Consider the following 23,518-nt stretch of genomic DNA (forward strand, 5'->3'; position numbering starts at 1 on the left):
ACATTTTTATTTGAAACAAATATAAATCAGTACAAAACACACTGTGGTTGGTAATGAATATGTTGTACATAAAGCTTTTTTAATTAATAATTGATTTAATGTTGATTGAGGGTTCAAACTTTATAAACAACTGAAACATTAGATAACACATTTACCAACACATGGATACATTATTCAATTTTGGTTGAAAAAATAGAATTCTCAAAATAAACTAGCATGAAGATGAAAAATCTGCATCTTTAAACTAAACTCCAATAAATTGGTGTCGGGAGGGCGGGGGAGGGTCTTTGAAATATGAAAAAAAACAAAACATTATCGCTTAATAAAATGAAATGTTTTTCATCAGTAAAATTTAAAATTTTTTTTTTAAAAAAAGGTTAAATCATCTTTTTTAATAAATAAAACAAGCAAAATGATGAATAAATATGATACATAAAACTGAAAATGATATTTGTTGTCGGGGTACAGCATGTATAATATGTACTTGTATAACACTAATAAATCTAGTTGTAAATGTAACAAGTTTATACTTTCACAAATATTCAGAGTTTTAACCAAATAAAGAAATTTTTCCAGTTTTGAATGGTTAAGGACCAATTCTTGCTACTAAACAAGAGATGCCGGGGTATCACTCACTCAATATCCATATCATATTCTAACCGAGTTAAACAGTCTAGCTCCTCTGGTTGCGGGTAAAATTCAGGTTCTTCTACAACGGATGATGATCTCCAGTTTTCCATTCTCCAAAATTGTATTCACCCCAAGTAGTTTTAATTCCTTCATATCCTGAAAGATGGATGAAAAAATATTCACTATGCAAATTCAGATAATTAACTGTAAAAGAATACATAAAGACCGAAAAAAATGATTGTTATTGTTCACGCCAATTTAAATCATATTATACATACTGAGAAACAAGTTTGGAATAAAAATTTGCAATTCAAATACCTGTAAATCATACATGTATAAGCGTACATGTACAGTCTGTACACTAAAAAAAAATAAATGTTCATGTACCTATAGGAGCAACCCAACAGCAAAAATTAAGAGAAGGGGGGGAGGCTACCTTGTCCCAAGGCATTTTCTATCATGTATCACACTCCCTCAAAAAAGTAAAGTTTCCTTAAAGAATACATGTATGTGCACGGGCTGGAGATGAAATTATTGTTTGTAGATGCGCTAGCTGCAGATCTGTAGCGTAATAGTTTTATGTATTAGTTATGGCCAAAGACAAATACATAAAAACCATAACGCTACAGATCTGCAGCTAGTACATGTGCGAATGTGGTATTGTTGCATGTTAAGGAGCATAAATATTAGCAAGGGTAGGTACCTAATTGGATTATTTTCATTTATCAGGACCCAATGGTGTGTGTGTGTGTGGGGGGGGGGGGGTTCTTTTAAGACTCACCTCTCACGGTTAAGTATGATCTTCGTTCTCAGGACTCACAGAATTAGATGAATGTCCCTGCAAATTTTAAAATTAGATATTAGATATCAAGACTACATAAGTATTTATTTGTCTACCTCTACACATGGCCGGATTGCACTCAAACGATTATTAACTATAGGAATCAATCCTGCATTTCATAAATGAAAAGCATTTTAGATCTCTAATGTTTCAACATTCTTTTTTAAAAGATTTTACGTAAAGAAATGTATAAATATACCTCTTATTTCCTTGCTAGAAATGGTGTTTCTTGTCAGTATGTGCGTGATTCTGCATCTTCTGCGTTCAAATGGCATGTTATGACATAATCAACTGCGTCATTTTCTATCATAACATATTAAACACTGGTGTTTAATTTGCAATTTCAATATAAATACCATGTGTTTAATTTATAAATATATATGATTAAGAAATGAACCCTCGTGTTAAACACCGGTGATTAAAATATCGATACAGTTATAGAAAATATCATATAAATATTTGTTTCTATCTCCTCTTTAACAGTTTCTGAAAATTTTGAAATTTTGGCACAAAATTACTACCAATTAATGTTAATTGTGAATGCGTTTGGTATAATCTAAAGTCAACATATTGCCTTGCTATTCGTATTTTCTTCTGTGTCGATAAATATCTAATATTATGTGCGGAATAACTTCGTAAATTAAGACACTGTAAAAATGACAAATTCATACAGCAAATACTAAGAAGCAACACTTAATTTATTTTTTGATTTGATGCATATGAATATTACGTGTTTAAGACGGATGATTAAACACCCTACTTATTGAACACCAATTTAAACATCAGTGTTTATGTATAAAACGCTAGTGTTTTGTATTTAAACCTACTATGTTTAATTGTAAAACACGACTGTTTAAAAATTAAACACAAGTTGAACATCATTTTTTACAGTGTAATACTAGCAAAGAAGCTGACGTCATTATATCAGAATTGAAATGTCCCTGTGTTCGTTATTTGTACAATTAAAAAATATGTTTAGGATGCTGCTTATCATTAAATGAATATTCAATGCATTCTGATACTTGTACATGTAAGCAAAAGTTCTGGCGTATCAACTGCACAAATTAGACACAGTTCTGGCAGTAAGAGTGTTAAACGGGAAGATGTGGAAACAACACGTTGCTATCGTTGTTGATTGATTGATTGTATGCTGTTTAACGTCCCTCTCGAGAATTTTTCACTCATATGGAGACGCCAACACTTGCCGGTGGAGGGCTACAAATTTTGTCCTATGCTCGGCACTCAGGGCCTATGAGCAGTGAGGGATCTTTTTCGTGCCATTACCTACTGCGACACGGGGCCTTGATTTATACGGTCTCATCCGAAGGACAGGCCTCCACGTCCCACAGTGGGATTCGAATCCGCGACGTAAGGACTGACTCCTTACTTCGCGACTCTAGAGCAGACGCTCTAACCACTGCGCCACCCAGGCGACTATCGTTGTTGATAAAAAGAAATTTGTTAAGACATATAAAGGCATTTTTTGCGATGTTGCTTATAATTACTTGGCTGAAATATTTTATCGCTAACAATTCATTTTTGTTATTTAAGGTTACTTTTACCTTTCAAGACAGCACAAAATTGATAAATAACTCTTTGCTTAAAAGGCATTAAACTGAAGATTCTCTAAATGCTGTAAATGTATTATATTTGGAGTGTACGATATAAGGTGGAAATTACTTTTTCAGCAAATTAGCATATATTTGATTTAGCGCTATCTGAATGTGCATGACATAAAAGCGTGCTATGCAAGACATTAAGCTTTCCGCCAAAATCGCTGAATAGAATATACCGCTAAAGGTTATACGTTAACAGTATGCGTGTCGTTTAAAATTCTACTTACAGTAATAATAAAATGAGCTCTTTAGTTACTCGGCGTCAAATTACAAAAATCAATTAATCAATCTGATCGTAATTAAGGCAAGTGGTTTTGGTACTAGCTGTTCGAAATGCCACTTCCTAGTAATGGCAGCTTCAAGTTATAATATTTACATCACATATATTTTTTGAATATAAAATGAATGGAAATCTATTGCATTCAAAACACTATAACACAGACAGGGTACCAAGAGGTTAAAACATACGTTTTAGTTTGACGTCATAATCGTTGAACGCCGAGGAAGTGTAACGTCACAAGCGAAAATCAAAAAATCACGTTCAAATTGACCAGACGCTGTTACGTTGGCTGATCCATTAAATGTAGCGTACACGAAGGATAATACATAGGTTTTTAAATAGAAATCACATTTGCAGTTAAGATAGAAAGTTTAAAAAATGTAAATATAAGCAATGAATCATTATTTTTTGAGAGATATAGTTTCATAACTGCAACGGTGTGTGCAAACAAATTTTCATAACGCGCTAACGCGCGTTATTCAATTTGTTTGCACACACCGTTGCAGTTATGAAACTATATCACTAAAAAAATAATAATTCATTGCTTAAATGGCGATAAAGTATTAGTTTATGTGATATTTTGATAGAGAACGATTTAAGAAGGAAATGTCACATTTTCATGGAAGGTTTACCTGTCCTTGTGACATGACCCGGCGAGTTTTCCTTTGAAGTCAAGCATACTGTAACTGCGATACAGAACACTTTTTGTGGGCGTTTCTTATGCAAATGATCAGAAACTGTACTGTATCTGCAAAATATCAACGATACAATACGGTTTATTTTTAGCCATGACGGAAAGCTGTATCTGTATATGCAGACACAAAATCGTTCAATTCGCATGATATATGTAGCACTGTTAGTATTTACTCCAAATTTGAGTTGAATTAAGAATAAAATTTTACAACGTAAATTTATTATAGTGTTGTATTCAAAAACTTAAGAAAAGAGGGAGTGGGGCAGTTCACAAACGAATACTTTGAACACCCCCCCCCCCTATAAAAAAAATCAGTGGAAAAAATCGTATTTCGTGGGGTTAGATTTGTATCTAACCAAGACACTATGTGCGTGATATCGTTACTTGTTGATAAATTAAAAAGCGTATGCATACAAGTTTACCAGAAATCATTTACGAAAGCGAAAAAGAATTTTTTTTAAAAAAATCAAGGAGGATGGGATGGGGGGGGCACCAGTGATTGCTCAGATCCCCTTTGGTTACACCGGCGGATTTAGAGGGGGGCCCATGGGGCCCGGGCCCCCCTTTTGAGTCCAAAAAAATAGACAATATTTGATAAATCAATGTTTTTTGGTGTGGCTGTGGGCCCCTACCCTGACTTCAAACTGGTCCCCCCCCCCCTTTTCAAAATTTCTGGATCCGCCACTGTATTACACTACATTCTATTAAAAACATGAAGTTAAATATGTGTGGGCCCCCTTCCTTTGATCTGTTTATTTCAATTTTGTATATGACAACCGGAGGAGGAGATTGTCGGACATTTCTCTCAGATTACGTTTACCCCGAAGCATTTTTGTTTCAAAATTATTCCTGCACGATTCTTATATATCAAAATGTTTTGCATTAATTAAAGTCGAGGCTTAAATCAAAAAAAAAAAATGTAAGAAAGAGCTGAATGGAGAAAAAAGCACTACGTAATGAAATCTAAATTTAATTTTTTTTTTTTTTTTGGAAAACAAAAATATATTATACATCCCCTAAATAACTATTTCAAAATGATAAATACCTGTACGTACACCTCACTCGGCATTTCAGTTGCAAATGCTTAAAATGGGATAAATCAGCTTTCTGCAAATTCATCTGATTGGTTGAGTGATATGTACCCAACTACGCATGTAAATTAGTGAGGTCATAAGAAAGGTCATGTCACAAGTCATTTAGAATACTCGTTTCCTACTGTATCAGAGATACAGGGCGGGGCCCGGCTCGAGCTATCGCTTTCGCCTCAAGCCCCGCCCTGTATCTCCGATACAGTAGGAAACTCGTACTCTAAATAATACATGTCAGTTTTTTTTGGTGGGGATTGTCGAATGGTGGATTATTTTTTCTAATGTAATAAATCGAGGTTTTGAAAAAATGAAACTTTATATTTTAAGATAATTCTATATAAATAACTCTTTCGGGAAATTGCATCATATGAAAATAACTTCTATGGCTCTGTTTGATTAAAATTAGAAACCTAATAGGATTCTAACATAAATGAAAAGAGGATGCATTCGTATATCGATATACTGTAAACCAACTTTTATTCCCCTGCGAAAAAATTTCGCGAGGTTCGCAAAGCCCCGTCATTGCAAATATTTCTCGACGCGAACCGGTCCTTTAAGTGATTGGGTTTCTCATAGCAAAGGAATGGACACTGCTATATTCATATAATGTATTTTATTCATATGGGAGGCGGGGGTGTCATTTAGTGAGCATATTGCTCAGAGTACCTCTAGTTTTATCAACCATCAGACTTTGGAATAAACTACTGATTCTATCAAACTAATTCCTTCCTTAACAAATATAAAATGAGATCTAAATGTCAAAAGTGAAGAACAACTCGTTGCGTAAATTGCATACGAGCTCGGCTCTATTTTTTCCCCACTTATGCAACATACACCAACTAGAAATATAATCACGGAAGCATTTAACATGTCAAATGGTAATGGATAAGATTGTTCACAAATCACGGTCCTTTAATTCTTTTGTTTTGTTGCTTCTTCTTCAAGTTTCTTCGTTGCCTTTCGGTATGTACAAGTTAATATTAAAAAAAATGCTTGTTGTATGTGCACTTTGTTTTCAGGCTCTCGTAAAAAGTGTTTTAGATTTTAATTTCGTATTAAATATGAAACTTCAAAGTTTTGCAGTTAAATATAGACTTGATTTCGAATGAAACATTTGTTTTAAAATAAATTATCAGTAAGCGAAAGGTTCTCAGCAATGTAAGACATCAGGTAAATGATATTGTAACCATGGATTTCAACAACATATTTTAAGAAAATGTGGCAGTTTAGTCTTTTGTAAAGGATTATTAACTGAGAAAGAATAAGCCAGGAAGTAAATTGTATTTTAAACACTCTTCGTAAATTAAAGAGAAAAAAAAAATGATTGACACACTTCTGATATTCGATCACAAAGATAGAATATCTTTTTATTACCATTTCACATTTTGACAAACTCTCATTCAGTAAATAAAACATAGTATTTCAGTGTTAAAATTGTAATTGGAGGTGTTGATATTTTTGCCTACAGTTTGTTGATGTTGCTGTTTTAGAAAAGCTTTTATATATACTTGTATCATGAAACTGCAAGGGTTTTAAAAAGAGGTGGGATTTCTTATTTTCATTTCCACGGTAATGAGTATTTGATTAAAAATTTCCTACAAATAAATAAAATCCCTTTTCTGTCTTATTTTAATGACATGAGAGATTATAAAATAAAACCTGACGTGTGTTGTTTATATATAAATTACATAATTATCTTGAAAATTTGTATATCATATAGAATAATCATTTTGTAAAGCTTTAAAGCTTTTGATTCTGTTTCCAGAATATGCTTCATTAAGAAAAATACCTTTCTCATTTCTTATAATATAACAAAGAATTTGTGTGAATTCATTTTTAAGGAGAATGAAATGTCATTTAAAACTAATTTTTCAGTCTGTTGCAAAACTGTAACTTATGGAAAGGAAGGGGGACGATACGATTGATATGTCCTTTTTCACTATCAGACAAAAATGGACGAACGAGCTGGAGAGGACCACCTTTAAGTTATCTCTACTTTATAAATGAGTGGAAAAATCCAAACCTAGCTAGAGGAGAACGTTTGTCGGTGTTAAAAAACAACGATACAGGGGGATACGACCTAAAGATAACAGGACTCACCAGAGAGGATGATGTGGGACATTACTTGTCTGATGTTAACTCTATCCCTCCACAACAAAGCAAAATTCAACTAAAATTGTATAGTAAATATCTACTTTATCTAAAAGTTATTATATTTTTAGTGCGTCTGGATCGATAGATTTGAGGCGTACATTGTTTTTGACTTGTCTTTTTGTCTGTTTGTTTATCTGTTTGTCTGTTTAGCTGGTTGTCTGTCTGTTTGTTGTCAACTTTAACCTTTGCCATAACTTTTGAACCATAAGAGATAGAGACTTCATACTTGGTATGCATCCTACACTCATTAAGCACTTTCAAATGACATCAGTCCAATGACCTTGTGACTTTTACTGTGACCTATATGCTAAAAATACCTTTTTCAAACTTTCGCCATAACTTTTGAACCAAAGGATGCAGAGACTTCAGATTTGGTATGTTTACTCCACTAAGTTCCTTTAAATGACACCAAGGTCAATGCCCTTGTTACCTTGACTGTGATCTGTATGCTAAAAATAGTTTTGTGGAATTTTGTTGTCGCCGGGCGCATATTGTTTCACAAACACACCTTGTTTTATTTGAAAAATGGCGTATCTTTCTTTTGATATATTCAAAAGTGTTTATGTTCAGATATACTTTAATAGTGCCTCCCTCCAGCATAGACATTGATTCCTACAATGAAGATGGTATCTTAAGAATCAATGGTACAGAAGGCTCCCCTTTAAATCTGTCATGTCAGTCACCAGGTGCGGATCCTGCCGCCAATGTATCTTGGTATAAAGACTCGGCATTATTTTCTACTGGTTTTAATACGACTATGTACAGCTTTATTCCTACAAGAGACCATGATCTACAGAACTACACATGCACTGCATACAATCCAGCGTTATCAAAGCCAATGAGAAGAAATGTTCAAATATTCCTTACCTCTAAGTACCTTGTATTGTATACCATTTCTTTCAAACATGCATTTGGTGTTGATTAATTTTTAAGAAAAATACTCTTACGAATGCGATGAGCTTGCAAATTTGCTACAAATTTATCTACAAAAATTTCCAGAATTACGATATTGACGACTACATGTACATGTATAATTAATTAAACTTATTCGATATATCTTAAAAAACTAGAACACAATAGACATACCAAGACTCTGACACATCTGTTTCATATAATATTCTACTCAACATAAAAATTTTTGATTAACACACTGACTTTAATTTTATCATCTATAATCTCAGTGAGACCCGGAATCCCGGAGATTTCTAAGATTCCAATTACAAAGGAGAATGATGAGATGATGGTCACGTGTTCATCTTCCGGGGGTCGTCCTCCTGCATCACTCTGGTGGATATTCCGGGGAACATACTTAAATTCCACATACGTTACCTCTTTGATCAACTCTTCTACTCAAACTTATACTGTGAATTCAATGTTAGATATTATTGTCAACAAAGAGGACAACGAAAAGAACATTATATGCATGGCAAATAACTCTGTTGTGCCGACTGGACTTCAGTCATCTCAGAGACTAACGGCGTTATGTAAGCTGTTTTTTTAATAAATGATATTTACCATAAAAGATAAATTACAAAATGATTTAACAAATTGATATGTCTGTTTTGATTTTTGGTTTAAATTTTGAAAACTTAAAATTGCGTTTATCTCAGATATGCCTAGAATTCGGGTTTTTAGACTTTATGGCGGACCAGCAGTCAACGAATCAGCGCCATTTTCAGTTTTTTGTTCAGTCGATAGCCCTGGTTTTACAACAATATCCATCCAGAATGAGAAAACTAATAAGACTGTCGATAGCAGCAATTCCTTTATTAACATCTTGAACTTCACAGAAAAATCTGCTAGATGTTTTCATACTGCCTCGTACATATGTACAGCAGAAAATACTTTAGGGGTGTCTGCATCGGATCCGATAAATATGTTTGTTCACTGTATGTTAACATATTTTGATATATGTATTTACTATAATATAAAATTTCTAATTCAAAAGAAAGAATATAAATTTTAGAATATGACAGAAATTTGAGCTGAAAAACTGCCTGGCAGTGCACATACTTTATACGTATAATAGATTTAAATTCCAAGATATTCAAAATACAATATTTTGACTGGATTTTTTAAATCCATTTGTATATGTCCTTACTGAATTATCCGTAAAAGTTTTGTTGAAATATTCCTATGCTAAAGTTTTTCTTTTAATTAATTTCAATTGAAGGTGGACCAAGATCCCTGGATGGCTTATACTTTCTTCGAGTTGCTCTTCCTAAAAATAACAAGCTAGAAATATCAGCAAATTATCTCTCATACCCTACTCCTTCTTTTCAATGGAGCTTCCGACAAACAAGTACCTCATCGGAGGTTCCTTTGTCCAGTGATTTTCAAACAACCATCACCAGTTTAAATATTTCGTCATTTACTGTACATTTGAAAAAGTCAAACCTAGAAGAAGAAGATTTAGGTTATTATACTGTGAGGGTAGCCAATGATTATGGATCGTTTATGACAACTTTCTACATTACTCAACAACTTGAAGGTAAACTTTCTTTACAATCAATTCAATCTAAATTTCTTGAAAAGAAGGCTTTTAAAGAATTTTTTTCCATGTTGAATACTAATATCTATTCCATTTGTATTATTTAATACCAAAAAAATTCATGATGAACAGATTGTTTAAAATATTTGGTGTATATCTATTCAATATTTAAATTAAACTCATCAAAGATTCGCGATAAATGTCTTTATTAAATCGTTTTTGAGTTCTTCAAAGAAATTTTCCATTTTTTTAATATTTATATTTATTACCAATTAGTCAAAATCTACACAAGCGTTATGTATCCTTTGTCTAATTATATGAGTGCAGGAAAACAGCTCTTTACCGAGTACTTCAAATATTGTTGTAATCGATATAGATGTACACGAAATTACTTTTTATGTATGCACACTAAACTCACAAAATGCCAAAACACAAATGTCATTTCATATATATGCATTGTTTGTCTGGTTAATTATTTCCGCGTTTATTTTAACATTTTTATGCTGTGGGAAGCCATTTTTACAATTGTCTGCCTGCAAATGCTCACATGCAAGGTTGAAATGACGGTAAGTATTGATGTTTTCTCATATTCTGGGAAACATGTGTTGAATAAAGGAAAGTATTTACATTATACTATCGCGTAATGTGGTATCAAATATATATAGGAGAAATGTAGTAAATTAGCTTCCTATTCAGACAGTTATGATACAGAATGGACTGTACAACTGAGGTAAGATTTAAGGAAAATACGTAATAAAACCAAAAAAAAAAAAATAATAATAATAAAATTGAACTTGTCAATTAGTATAATAGTCTTGTTATCAATGTAAATTTCCTCCGAACTATATTTATTATTCATTCCGATATTTTACAGTGGACCTTGAATCCTAGCAGAGCTCATGCAAATCTTCTATGATAACAGGTTGTACCCGTACTTAGTATGCAAAAATACAGATTAAATCAAAGCTAAAGGTTTTATACACCAAATGTTGATATTTTAAACAATGTGGAATAAAACATGGAACGTGTATTTAAGATAGGTTAAATAATTATTTTTTGAGTTATCTGCCCTTTTTCCTGCATTGATATCCACATCCACTGTTTTTTCGTCGTCAGTGTCTTCCTCAAGAGATGTGATAGAAAAGGCAAGAATACTCTTAACATGCTTAGATACTAAAAAATAAGTATTTTATGCTTTCCATTGTTTATATTTTTAATTAATTTATCTGAATATATGCTGTTTAAAAAAGATATGTGTGAGTAAATAGTTAAGAAAATAAGTAATTTGTTCATCATTATGATATGATCTCAATTTTCACAGCTTAATTATGTCATTATTATTAGACATGAAGATTCCGTCATGCAGGACGTCACGGAGATAGAAGATGATCAATATCAGGACATTGGTGCAGTTAGAAAAGGTTAATATCATTTCCATAAAAATCAATGTAAAAACTTTGTTCAAGAAATAATCACTTCCATCAAAATCTCAAATTTGATGAAAGTTGAACTAGCAACCGCAATACTTGGTACCACGTATGTTTTGCTTATCAATAATCTTCACGAAATAAAGTTTATGTGCTGATAATGGAACAACAATTGCACTTGAAGATGACTCCATGTTATTTTATACCTGCGTTTTTGTCTCCCGGTTTTAATGAAAATTTGAGATATATTTATATGAGTCTTTAAGATAGTAAGTTGGTCCGTCCGTATTTCTGTCTGTCTCAAATACTTTTGTTTTCTAGCAATATCTCAAAATAAATGCATTTCCTGCACGTAGTAATAACATTTCAACATAAAAAGGCAAATGTCATAAATAAGACTTTGTTCTTCTTTTATTGTAGGAATGGATTCCAGTGGAAAGCATACCAAAAGGTAAAGTATGCATGTATAAAATATTCATATGACTTTTCTGAAGGTAAGCGATTTTATTCATCTGTTTTGTTGATACCATGGTTACTTGCAGTACTGCGAAAAAAACGTGGAAAATGATGAAAATGGAAAACAAGGAGGTTAAAAAATTCTGCATATTTGAAAATTGCAACTCCACTTAGTTACTGATTGTTTCTTGTTTTACGACCCATCTGAGAGACATCAGCTATGCCAGTGAAGACTTCCAGATGTTCCTGAAATGCTAGAGAATATATACGTAAATTTTATAATAATTTTGACTACAAGCGTAGTACATGTAAATAAACTGTTTAAGTTATGTCTATGTAAGCTTGTGTAAGCTTTAATGCACAATTTGACAAATGTACATGTATATCTCTACATTTTCTGATTTAGACAAATCGTTGTAATACTCAGTTACTTTGGCATATATATATATATATGGTTTCTTATTTATATCACAATGACTGACATACACCTCATTTATTTTTCTTTTACAGATAAATATCTCAACATTTTATGAAGTTTAATTGTTTAAAGAACACAGAAGACCAAAAAGCATGATTTATTTACAACTGAATAAAACACGGGAACAAAACCGTATAAAACATATATTGAACAATGTCCGCTAGAAAATACTCAAAAGAAACTTTAATAATTCTTTATTATGAAATTGACTGTATAGATTATTTTGTTTACGGAGAAATGAATCTAACAAAAACCGAATTGCACACTTTATGATGAAAGCCGAATGCATATTAATCAAATATATCAATTATTCAAGTAAATTTAATTTAGTTTAAACATTATCTACCCTTTTTTTAAAAAAAATAAAGTCCATGGTACAAAAATACTTGTTTAACTGTCCGACGCCTATGAACTCGAAGCGTACCCAAAGGGGACCCCGAGCGAATTTGAAGCGGACCCAGAGAGCGAACCCTAAATTCAGTAGCGGTCCTACAGAGCGAACGCGCGTTCGGTATTTCTTTACAGATCTGTCAATCAGGATTAGCGATTAACCAATCAGCGTGTCAACCAATTAAAATAGCATATTGATCATAGGCGTCGGACAGTTAAACAAGTCTCAACTGGTAACAACAACAGTACATTGTACATCATTTAATCGATCTGAAATAACGCATAACATACATTCAACTGTACAGCAAATTTGGTACCCTAATATATTTAGATACAATTTGGCTGAAAAGCCTTTTATATTTAGATGTTAATCGTTTGAAAACCTCTATTTTCTCTAAATATAATTGCACGACTTCAAATAGAGATGCTGAATGCAATTTCAAATCTAGAAGGAACTAATCTTTTTATAGAATGCTGACGTCTTTTTTCTTTAAACCTTTAATTAAGAATTATTACAATACAATAAATGAAATTCATTTTTTATTTTAAAAATATTTATCAAAATACTGAAATAACTTTGAAGTACCGAAACTGAATAATTATGAACCATTGTTTGAAATATTTTGACTATGTAGACGCATTTAAACACACGAATATCTTCTGAGCCTTAAAAAGCGTCCAATCATGAATCAAAGAATGGGTGGACTTAACTGGCCAGAAAAAATGCCGTAAATTTAAGTTTCATAAAATGTTAATTTTTTTCCATCATATAAACCATCGATATCTTAACCGTGTATTCATGGTACGGATGTGAATTTAAAACGCTCTTTTCGAGGTAAACTAAATAAATATCGAAGGCATGGTGTCTGAAGATTTCTTGAATATCAATAGATAATCAGGGTCACGCTTTTTCCATTGTCTGAATACATAGTCAGCACATGTTTGTTGGCTGTTCTTAAGAAAACTGTAGTTGTATATTGAACAAAATAATGTTATATTAAAAGGAGAAGAGCCGACAAAAGTGTGCTCATACTTAATTTAACAAAAAACATGTTCAAAACAAACTTCTCGCTTCCATTGAAATGTCTTCGATTGACTTGTTAAATAATACAATTCGTCACGTGATGTCCACCTGCGAGTGTACTCGTGAAAACAGTTACATTGTATTCTTCAACCTGACCTCGATCTAAATCATGTCTTTGAGCGTGTTTTGTTGCCGTTTTCAGAGTTTAGCAAATTAAATATTGTTTTAATTTTGCGTGTCATCACATTTTTAAAATAATTTCATATTGACATCGCTGTAAAATGCTAAACACGTACCCGAATTTTTGGAAAGAGAGAGGGATAGAGAGAGAGATGTCAACAATGACACCGATCGATAGCCCCGCCTCCTATAAATATTGATTGCGTGACATAAAAACCACTCCGGGTACATATCGACTTCCGGAAGACGACACTCGTGTATCGTTGCTTTAATTTTGATACATGACAACAGGGCATTGTTTTTGCACAAATGTTCCACCTAATATAACCAAGTATATGTTGCTCTTTCAATTGCACATAATTTATTTTGGATTCACTTCATTTACAGATTGTAAGAGGAGTCGCAAAAAGATCCAAAATAGGGCGTTAAGTCCACCCATTCTTTGAGAAAACAATCACTTGACTGTTATGTTAATTGTGTTTTTCTTTACAGTCAAAACTGTTTGATTTTTTTCATTTTTGTGTTCATTATTCACTACAAGTATTTAGTTACCTTTAATATCATTTTTCTGAATTTTTAGCATCATTCGATATGTTGGGAATAGTTATGATCTATTTATCGACGGTTATTTTTCTCAGAATGGTAGTATCTTCTGACAAACCCTTGCAGCTTTTTTATGAGAAAAGAAAAAAAAATCTTTTGAAATAGGAGTGGTATCAATTTAAAGCAAAGATAGAGAGCTTAACCTGACATCATTAATTTCTTCGATGAATGGGTCAAAATTAAAAGAATTAAAATCAACAATGATTGATTATGTCTTCTTGAATGTGTAAAAAAAAAAAATAATATGATAAATATTAATAGGAAAAATCTCCTTAAACGTCATTTTAACGTTACGAAATAGCATACTTTACATGAAAGCTTAATTTTTTCCACTTATTCAACACAAACAAACTACAAATATAGACACGGAAGCATTTAACATAATAACTGATAATGGATAAGATTATTTTTAAATCACGATCTTTCATTTCTTGTGTTTTGTTATTTCTTCTGCAAGTCTCCAGGTTGCGTTTCGGTATGTACAAATGAATGCTCAGGAAGACGCTTGTTTTTATGAATTTTGCTTTTCAGGCTCTCTTTAAATTTTAAAGTATTTTATTTTTAGTGTTTTCTGTTAAACTTCGTAATAAATATGTTAAGTCAATGGAGTTCCTTTACTGTCATCAGTGCTTTTATAAAGAAAGAAGATAAGTGCATATAGAAAGAGGTTATTCAACGTATTTGCATTTAAATAGAGATTAGACATTGTAAACATGAATTTCAATATAACATATTTTGAGGAAATTTGACAGATTTAGTCTTTATCATAATGATTTATATTTTAACTGTGAAAGAATAAGCCGGGAAGGATAAACTAGGGAGTATTTTAACATTTTTTGTAAAGGGAAGAAAAAATAAACGTTTCATTCACTTCTGATTTTCTTTCACACTTTGACAAAATATCTTTTTAATGTCATTTAACACTTTGAAAAACCTTTATTTAGTAAACGAAGTAAATTATTACATGGTTAAAAATAATTCTTAAGCATGCTTACACTTTTTCGCGCCAATATGTTGCTGTTGCTGATGCTGTTTTTGAATGACTCTTGCATCTATTGTAAAACTTTAATGTTTTTTAAAACCTGTGGGTTGTATTTGTTACTTTCATTCCATGGTAGGTATGTTTTAAATTTAAGCATTTTTTTGAATTAACCTCCCCCCTTTAATTTTAGCTTTATATTATAATTTTTGCAAAATATAGTCCCATTATTGCAACGATGTGTGCAAACAAATTCAATACGCACATAAAAATGTGCTGCACACACCGTTGGAGCTTTGAGACTATATCGTACAAAAATTAACGATTCAGTGCTTTTACTAGCATTTCCATTTAAATTTAAATTCTTTCCTGCAAATGATATATACATTTCAAAAACTGCTATTCATTTTAATTTTCACTGATGACGTTGCACTTTCACGACGTTCAACGTTATGACTTCAAAATTTAAAACAAACTTTAAAGAACAGGGTACAGTTTGAGCTTTATTGTGCCCTAAAACTTTAATGTTCATAAAAAGTTATGAAATTGGCTTTAACAATAGTTGAGAAGATAAATATGATACATCATTAAAGAATATGGCACAAAGGAGGGCCTTTCTGAAAATATGACGTCATTAATTTGGTAAATTTTTAAGTTTAATGCAGAAAAGCTCCAAAATTACACATTTCTTTTCTAATTTTCCTTTAGAAAATTGTGTCTGCCACCGTCACCCGCTTTAATTTTTGGATATATAAATGTAAAATGCTATGAAAAATCACATATTTCAAAATCTTTCTGGGCGACGGTAGCAGGGTATGTTTTCTGAAAGAAAATTCCACTTAAAATTGATGTCTTCTGCAACTTTTTAAGAAAATACGGAAAATGCACAAGTTAATGACGTCATAATTAGCATTTAGGAGGTCATATGAGAAAAACAGATTGTGAATTCGTACTGTAGGGAATTCCTATGATTCAGAAAGAATGAATTTTTATTCTTTATATTACTTTCATATTTTAGAAAAATATAGGGCTTAATTTGTATTGAAACTGTACCTTCTTCTTTCTACCCATGCATTCCTTATACATTACAAGCAAGGAATGACAATGACTAACATCAATTAAAAGAGAAAGAATTAATAAACTTGACCATGAAGTTCATAAAATAATGAAAACATTAATCTTGCAATACCTCCAAAGATTCTTAAAGGAAATATATTATTAGCATTATATGTTATCAAGAATATATGTGTGAATTTACTTAAAGGTCATTGAAATAATACTAAAACTCATTAAGTCTTCGGCCAATCAGGTGATGCTGTAACCTACGGAAAGGAGGGAGGAATGATACGATTGATATGTCCTTTATCACCACCAGACGAAAATGGACGAACGAGCTGGAGTGGACCACCGGCAATGACTACCTTAACTATTAATGAGAAGAAAAACCCTAATTTGTCTAAAGGGGAACGTCTAACTCTGTTGCGGAACACAGACACAGGGGGATACGACCTTAAGATATCTGGACTAACCAGAGAGGAGGACGTTGGGCAATACTCGTGTGTTGTAAACTCCAATCCACCAAAACAACACATGATATATCTTAAATTTTATTGTAAATATCTACGTTATCTGAAAGTTATTTCATTTTGTTTTTTAAGTTGAAAAACGGCAAAGTCTCCAATTTCTTTTAAGTATTTTAGAATAGTTTTTTAAAAATATTTTTATAGTGCTTCCATCCAGCGTAGACATCGATTCCTACAATGAAAATGGAACCTTAAGGATAAATAACACAAACAAACTTTTTTCAGAAATCAACATTATTTTTCATAGATTTACATTTAAATTGACATCCTGAATAATGTTTACCAAGATAGAAAGAGAGAATTATATTAGACATTGTGAAAATTGTATGTAGAAAGCAAAACAAAATCTCATATTAGAGTCAATAATACAGAAGGCTCCCCAAAAAATATTATAAATCTGTCATGTCAGTCACCAGGTTGGGATCATCACACCAGTGTGTCTTGGTATAAAGGAACTGGATTATTATCTTCCGGCTTTAATAAGACAGTGTACAGTTTCATTCCTACAAGAGACGATGATCTACAGAACTATACATGTAATGCATACAATCCAGCTTTATCACAACCAATAAGAAGAAATGTTCAAATATTCCTTAACTGTAAGTACCAGGTATTGTATATCATTTTCTTCAAAATCATTTCAAAATCATTTGTTGCATCAAATTGGTACCATATGGTCAATGTGTAAGTAGGTGACTCCAGCTTTTGGCACATCTTTCCACATATCTTCATTATTTTTAGCTTCAAAATACCGGATATATTTTTCATTGCTGTTTATGATAAAAGGTATAAATTTATATTTTTCAAGGATTATCTCTCTATCTAAGATAAAAATCCTTTTGTTAATAAATGATCCAGCTTATAAAATATTTTATCAGATTTCATTTTTTCATTCAAATATTCAATTCAAGGTTTGCATCATATTATGTTAAAATTTTTGAATTCAGTATATCAAGATAAAAATCAGTCATTTTGATTACATTCTGAGCAAAATTTTTAATATACATGTGCCCGTTTGCATTTATGTTAAAATTTGAATTTTTGTATCAAGTCTTTGAACAATCTCTTGGAATTTCCAAATTGTGTCCCTCTGTTTTAGACCTATTTTTGTATTCATTTGTAGTAGCATATATTCAATATTTTTTTCCAGAAAATAAAATGTTTATTCTGTTGCTCACCATTCATCATTTAGATATATATTGACGACGTACAATCAATTAAATTTTCAAATTCGATATATCCAAGGAAACTTGAAAACAAAAGACATACCAAGAGTCTTACACATATGTTTTGTATCAGAATATTTTACATCATATGAAACTTTATGAATAACACACTGACTTTCATTCTATCATCTATTGTCTCAAAATTTCAGTGAGACCCGGAATCCCGGAGATTTCTAAGATTCCCATTACAAAGGAAAACGATCAGATGTTGGTCACGTGTTCATCTTCTGGAGGTCGTCCTCCAGCCTCTCTCTGGTGGATATTCCGGGGATCGTGCTTAAAATCAACTTACATTACCTGTACGATCGACTCTTTAACTCAAACTTACACTGTGAAAACAATGTTAAACATTACAGTCAACAAAGAGGACAACGAAAAGAACATTATATGTATGGCCAATAACTCTGTTGTGCCTACTGGCCTTCAGTCATCCCAGAGGTTAAAGGTGCTATGTAAGCTGTTAATGTTCAAAAATCCAATTACATTTATCATTAATATTTAAATATAGTGATTTGTTTGTCTTTATTTCTGGACCAAATTTTTAAAGCTTTATTTTTTTTTTCTCAGATGTGCCTAGAATTCTGGTTTTTAGACTTCATGGCGGACCAGAAGTCAACGAATCAGCTTCCTTTTCAGTGTTTTGCTCAGTCGATAGCGCTAGTTTCACAAACATGTCTATCCGGAATCAGAAAACCAATGAAATATTCAGCACCAGTTCATTTACAAAGACATTGAACTTCACGGAAAAATCAGCTAGATGTTTTCATACAGCTCCGTACATATGTACAGCAGAAAACCGAATGGGGTCTACTGCATCTGTTCCATTACGGATATATGTTAACTGTAAATGTTAAATTTTTTGATTTGTATTTACTATATGTCAAAGTTCGAATATGTAAAGCAAAAAAAAAAATTTTAGAATATGAAAAAATTTGAGCTGAACAAACTGCTAAGGACACTGCACATAATCTATATTAGTCATAATAAATTTGAATTTCAAGATATTCACAATAAAATTTTAATGGCATTTTGAATATTTTTCTCTAAGCATTAAATTTACACTCTAAGGTATCGGTGTATATTTTGTTGAAACTATTTCATATGCTGTAGCTTTTTTCATTTGTTCTGTATCAAGCTATTTCAATTCAAGGTGGACCAAGATCCATGGATGGATTAACCTTTCTACAGATTGCTGCTCCCTTAAATGACAAGCTAGAAATATCAGCAAATTATCTCTCGTATCCTACACCATCTTTTCAGTGGAGCTTCCGCCAAACAACTACATCACCGGAAGTTTCGTTGTCCGGTGATTTTCAAAGAACGAGCATCAGTATAAATATTTCTTCATTTTCTGTACATTTGAAGAAGACATCCCTAGAAGAAGAAGATTTTGGTTATTACAGTTTGAGGGTATTTAATGATTATGGATCATTTATGACAACTTTTTACATTACTCCTGAAGGTAAATAAACAATTACATCACAATCTTTAAATCTTTTGGGGAAGAAGTTTCGTACTTATTAAATATTGATTTGTCTACCATTTTGTGTTTTTATATTTTATATCATAAAACTTCATGAAATACAAATAAATATGTTTAACTTTTTTTAATCATTCAAAACATTGAATGTTAAATTATAAAATGAAAGAGAAAAACGATGCCGGTGAAGGGCTTCAAATTTAGACCTAAAAATACTCGGCACTCAGGGCCATTGAGCAGTGAGGGTTTTAGGTGCCAAAGCCTACCGTGACACGGGATCTACGTTTTTAAGGTCATAAAATATACTTTCACTTCTAACCATAACGCTTGGCGAAGGAACAGTCACTACCTATGTTAACGTCTTAGGTATGACGCGGCGCCGCGATCGAGAATCGAACCCGGGCCTCCCGATCACGAAGCGAACGCTCTACCACTAGGCTACCGTGACCGGTCATGAAAAATAGAGAATTGTTTAAAATATTTAGTGTAAATCTATTCAATAGTACAATTCAACTCATCAAAGACTAACGATAAACTTTATCAATTCCTTTTTTTAAGTTGTTCAATAAAAACATTCCAATCTTTCATATCTATCGCTATGACCCACATTGACTTAGTCAAAATCTACACATACATTTTCTATCCTTTGTCCAAATACAAGTTATATGAGTGCTCGAAATCGATATAGATGTAACACAAAAATACTTTTTATGCATGCACACTAAGCACAAAAATACCAAAACATAAATATCGCATATAATATTTGCATTGTTTGTCTGGGTTATTTATTTCCGCATTTTCTTATATATTTTTTATGCTGCGGGAAATTATTTTACAATTTACTACCTATAATTAGATGTTTCCGTGCAAGATTTGTATAAAGATAAAAAAGATTAATAACTTTTCATATTCAGCATTTTAAATAAAGCAATTTTTTTTTAAATTATTACACTATCGCGTCATGTTGTATCAAATATATATCAGAGATATATTAGCTTTAAATCCAGAGAAAGAATTTATATGAATGGGCTGCAATTATGCTGAGGCCAAGTCTGTTTTAATATATGTAATTAAAAAAAATCAAATGATTTATAAAGGTAGATTGTATAAGTATAAAAGTCTAATGTTATAAATGTAAATTTTGCCCATTTGTGGAATTTAGAACTATATATATTTTTATTCATTCCAATATTTTACAGGGGACGCCAAATCACAGCAGAGCTCGTGCAAATCTTCTTCAACAGGTTGTACATATAGTCTTGCAAAATACAGATTAAAAGCTTAGGGTTTCATCATTACACAAATTGCTAATTTTTAAATAACATAGAATTAAACAAAACAAATGTATATAAAATATGTAAATGAATTATTTCTAGTGTCCTCCGCCCTTTTTCCTGCATTGACATCAATCTCCACTGTGTTTTTCATCGTCTGTGTTGGACTTGTAACTTTTATCATCCTCAAGAGGAGATATGATGGAAAAGGCAAGAATACTCTTAATATGTTCAGATTCTAAAACTTTTACGCTTTCAAATGTTTTAATTATTGTATTTATTTATTATTTTCAAATACATGCTGTTTCAAAAGACCTGTGTGAGTCATTCTTTAAAAAAAACATCTAATTTGTTTATCATTTTAATATGATCTCACTTTTAACAACATATTTATGTCATTAGAAATGAAGATTACGTAATGCAAGACGTCACAAGGATAGAAGATCATCAATACCAGGACATCGGTGCGGTTAAAAAGGGTAATTTTTATTTCGATAAATGTAGAAGTAACTCTAAAAACTGTGCTTAAGAAATAAACATTTCAATTAAAATATCAACTCTGATGAAAGCTTAGCAACTCCAGTGATGTGTTAGATCCCATCAATGATGACCAGAAAAAAATCTTAGATAATGCAAACTCGTTTAATTAATTTTAAAATATTCAAAACAAATATACTCAATACTCTTCACAAAAGTTAGCTGTAAGTAAAATAAACAATCATACTCGCAGATGACTCAAAGTTATCTTAAACACATGTTTTTGTCCACCACTTTCATTGACAGTTTGGGAAATTAATTTGTGTCTGTCTTTGACATTGACATACTTTGTCTTTCTGTCTGTACGTCCTTTCATATTTCTGTTTGTCTCAAATATTTTCATTTTCTCGCGATTTTTCAAAAAGCCTTTTTGCAACAAAATTTTATATTTCGAACTTCAATGGCCTAAGGAAGATCACTATTGATTTTTAATTTATAAGACCTACATAAACTATAAGGACAGTACAAGTAAACTCTTTTTCATTTACGTATAAGCTTGTAATAGCTTAAACACATCATTAGACTCAATCTCTATCTCTACAAATTCCTTATTTAGACAGATTGTACTAATATTCAGCTATTTGGAAATATTGTTTGATTGATAGTTATGCTATTTTACATTAATGCTACATTGTACCTAATTAATATTAAGGTAACTTTCAGTGCAAACACACACCTCATTCGTTTTCTTTTGCAGATGAATATCTCAAAACGCATTGAAGACTGACGGATTTTCTGAAGAGCACTGAAGACCATAAAGCATGATTGATTTACAACTAAATACAACTCGGGGACAAAACCATATGTAATATAAGTTGTACTAATTGAGCTCTGTCCGACAGAAAATAGTCTAATTAAAAGTAAATAATTTTGAAACTTTTCATACATTGACACAGTCTTGTCCTTATTTGTTTATTTTTTCAAAAGGTGCAAATTCAGGGATATTTCTTAGTGCAGGGAAATAGTCATTTATCTTAGTGCTGGGAACTTGACGGACATTAATATACATGATTTTGAAACATAGATTCATGGAATGATCCGTAAGAAGTATTCAAAGAAAAAAAAAATATTGGAATTCTATTAACAAAACTTAGAACGGGACGAGGTGCCATGAATGTTAGATGAGTTCACTTTTGATCTCATTCTCATTTTTCTACTATCTACATGTATTTGGTTAAAGTAAGACTGAGATCAAAAGTTATCTCGTCTAAGTTTGTTGGCTCTAGAGGAGGCATTTCCAAAACTAAACACCATATTTAACATCAAGAGAAGCAAAATTAACGCATTTGTCAATTTGTACATTTACGAACGTTAAAATTTGGAATATATCAAATAAATCAATCAATCGTCCTCATATTCTCGCGTAACATACAACAGAGAGGTCCATAGATACAAAGAACAGAGCTGTAGTGGGGTAACCATCACTTAACCACAACACCTCAAATACCACTGAATGAAATTTGATGAGAATCTCTATTACACAATGACATCGTGACGTTCTATTTTACTTTTTGATCCGACACATATTTAGGGTGTATCATAGCAAAACATGGACACTGCCATTATATTCTTACCTATGAAGTGATGTATGGCGGCTTCTGAATAACACGGGTAACAACGAATTATTCCTCTTTACACGTACCGTAAAACATTATAGAGAGGGCAATTTCCCATAGCAAACCATAGAAAATCAAAGTACTGAAAGTACTCATGGGAGTTGAACATTGTTATCTGAAAGATCTCACAGGTAGTATAGGAACAGTTTCATGCTTTCAGATTCAAGTCAGCTAGAACTGATTTGTTAGAGATACAACACAAAACATTAAAAATAATATCTATTGCATTTGAATAGCCAAGATCATGGGACTGCTCTTAAATTAGCTGCAGAACTGTAGCTGTCCTAAAAAAAGATTTTGACAGACCGGAGAGCTACAGCGCCATCCATTGAAATAACTGTATATTTATTGCGCACGAACAGTTAAGTTTAGCTCTGGATTTATTCTTTCTAATTCTTACCTCAACAATTTGACCAAACCAAACAAACAACCCCACCATCAAAAAAAAAATTTTCCAAACTCGAAAATGCT

The 23,518-nt window shown here is 31.9% G+C and overlaps 1 protein-coding gene and 2 long non-coding RNA genes across 5 annotated transcripts; all 3 read left to right on the forward strand.

The window, feature by feature from the left end:
* The first annotated feature begins 6,033 nt into the window (after positions 1 to 6,033).
* Positions 6,034 to 19,610, forward strand: LOC134272401 (synaptogenesis protein syg-2-like). Its single transcript, XM_062754635.1, has 6 exons — positions 6,034 to 6,112; positions 7,025 to 7,332; positions 7,888 to 8,176; positions 8,489 to 8,787; positions 18,708 to 18,983; positions 19,291 to 19,610. Coding segments are annotated over exons 2-6 (1,185 nt in total). The 5' UTR covers positions 6,034 to 6,112; positions 7,025 to 7,331.
* LOC134272393 (uncharacterized) lies at positions 10,179 to 12,949 on the forward strand. 3 transcript variants are annotated; one of them, XR_009993181.1, is made up of 4 exons: positions 10,179 to 10,360; positions 11,139 to 11,215; positions 11,642 to 11,946; positions 12,188 to 12,949. It is a non-coding gene; the product is annotated as an uncharacterized LOC134272393 (long non-coding RNA). The 3 variants fall into 3 exon arrangements; XR_009993180.1 differs by having other exon boundaries at positions 10,179 to 10,716; positions 11,642 to 12,949; XR_009993179.1 differs by having other exon boundaries at positions 11,642 to 12,949.
* A 1,214-nt stretch (positions 19,611 to 20,824) lies between the features above and the next one.
* Positions 20,825 to 22,919, forward strand: LOC134272394 (uncharacterized). The gene is made up of 3 exons (XR_009993182.1): positions 20,825 to 21,213; positions 21,297 to 21,373; positions 22,129 to 22,919. It is a non-coding gene; the product is annotated as an uncharacterized LOC134272394 (long non-coding RNA).
* Positions 22,920 to 23,518: the final 599 nt, after the last annotated feature.

The sequence above is a fragment of the Saccostrea cucullata genome, unplaced genomic scaffold (genome assembly GCF_032062105.1).
Source record: "Saccostrea cucullata isolate Sc308-1 unplaced genomic scaffold, CSIRO_AGI_Scuc_v1 ctg322, whole genome shotgun sequence".
In the NCBI taxonomy this organism is placed as follows: domain Eukaryota; kingdom Metazoa; phylum Mollusca; class Bivalvia; order Ostreida; family Ostreidae; genus Saccostrea; species Saccostrea cuccullata.

What these genes read in the sequence shown, in the direction of transcription:
- LOC134272401 (XM_062754635.1), top strand. An exon ending in CAAATATTCCTTACCTCTAA is followed by an intron (nt 8,177 to 8,488) that starts GTACCTTGTATT and finishes AATCTCAGTGAG; the next exon opens with ACCCGGAATCCCGGAGATTT. An exon ending in ATTACGGATATATGTTAACT is followed by an intron (nt 18,984 to 19,290) that starts GTAAATGTTAAA and finishes TTTCAATTCAAG; the next exon opens with GTGGACCAAGATCCATGGAT.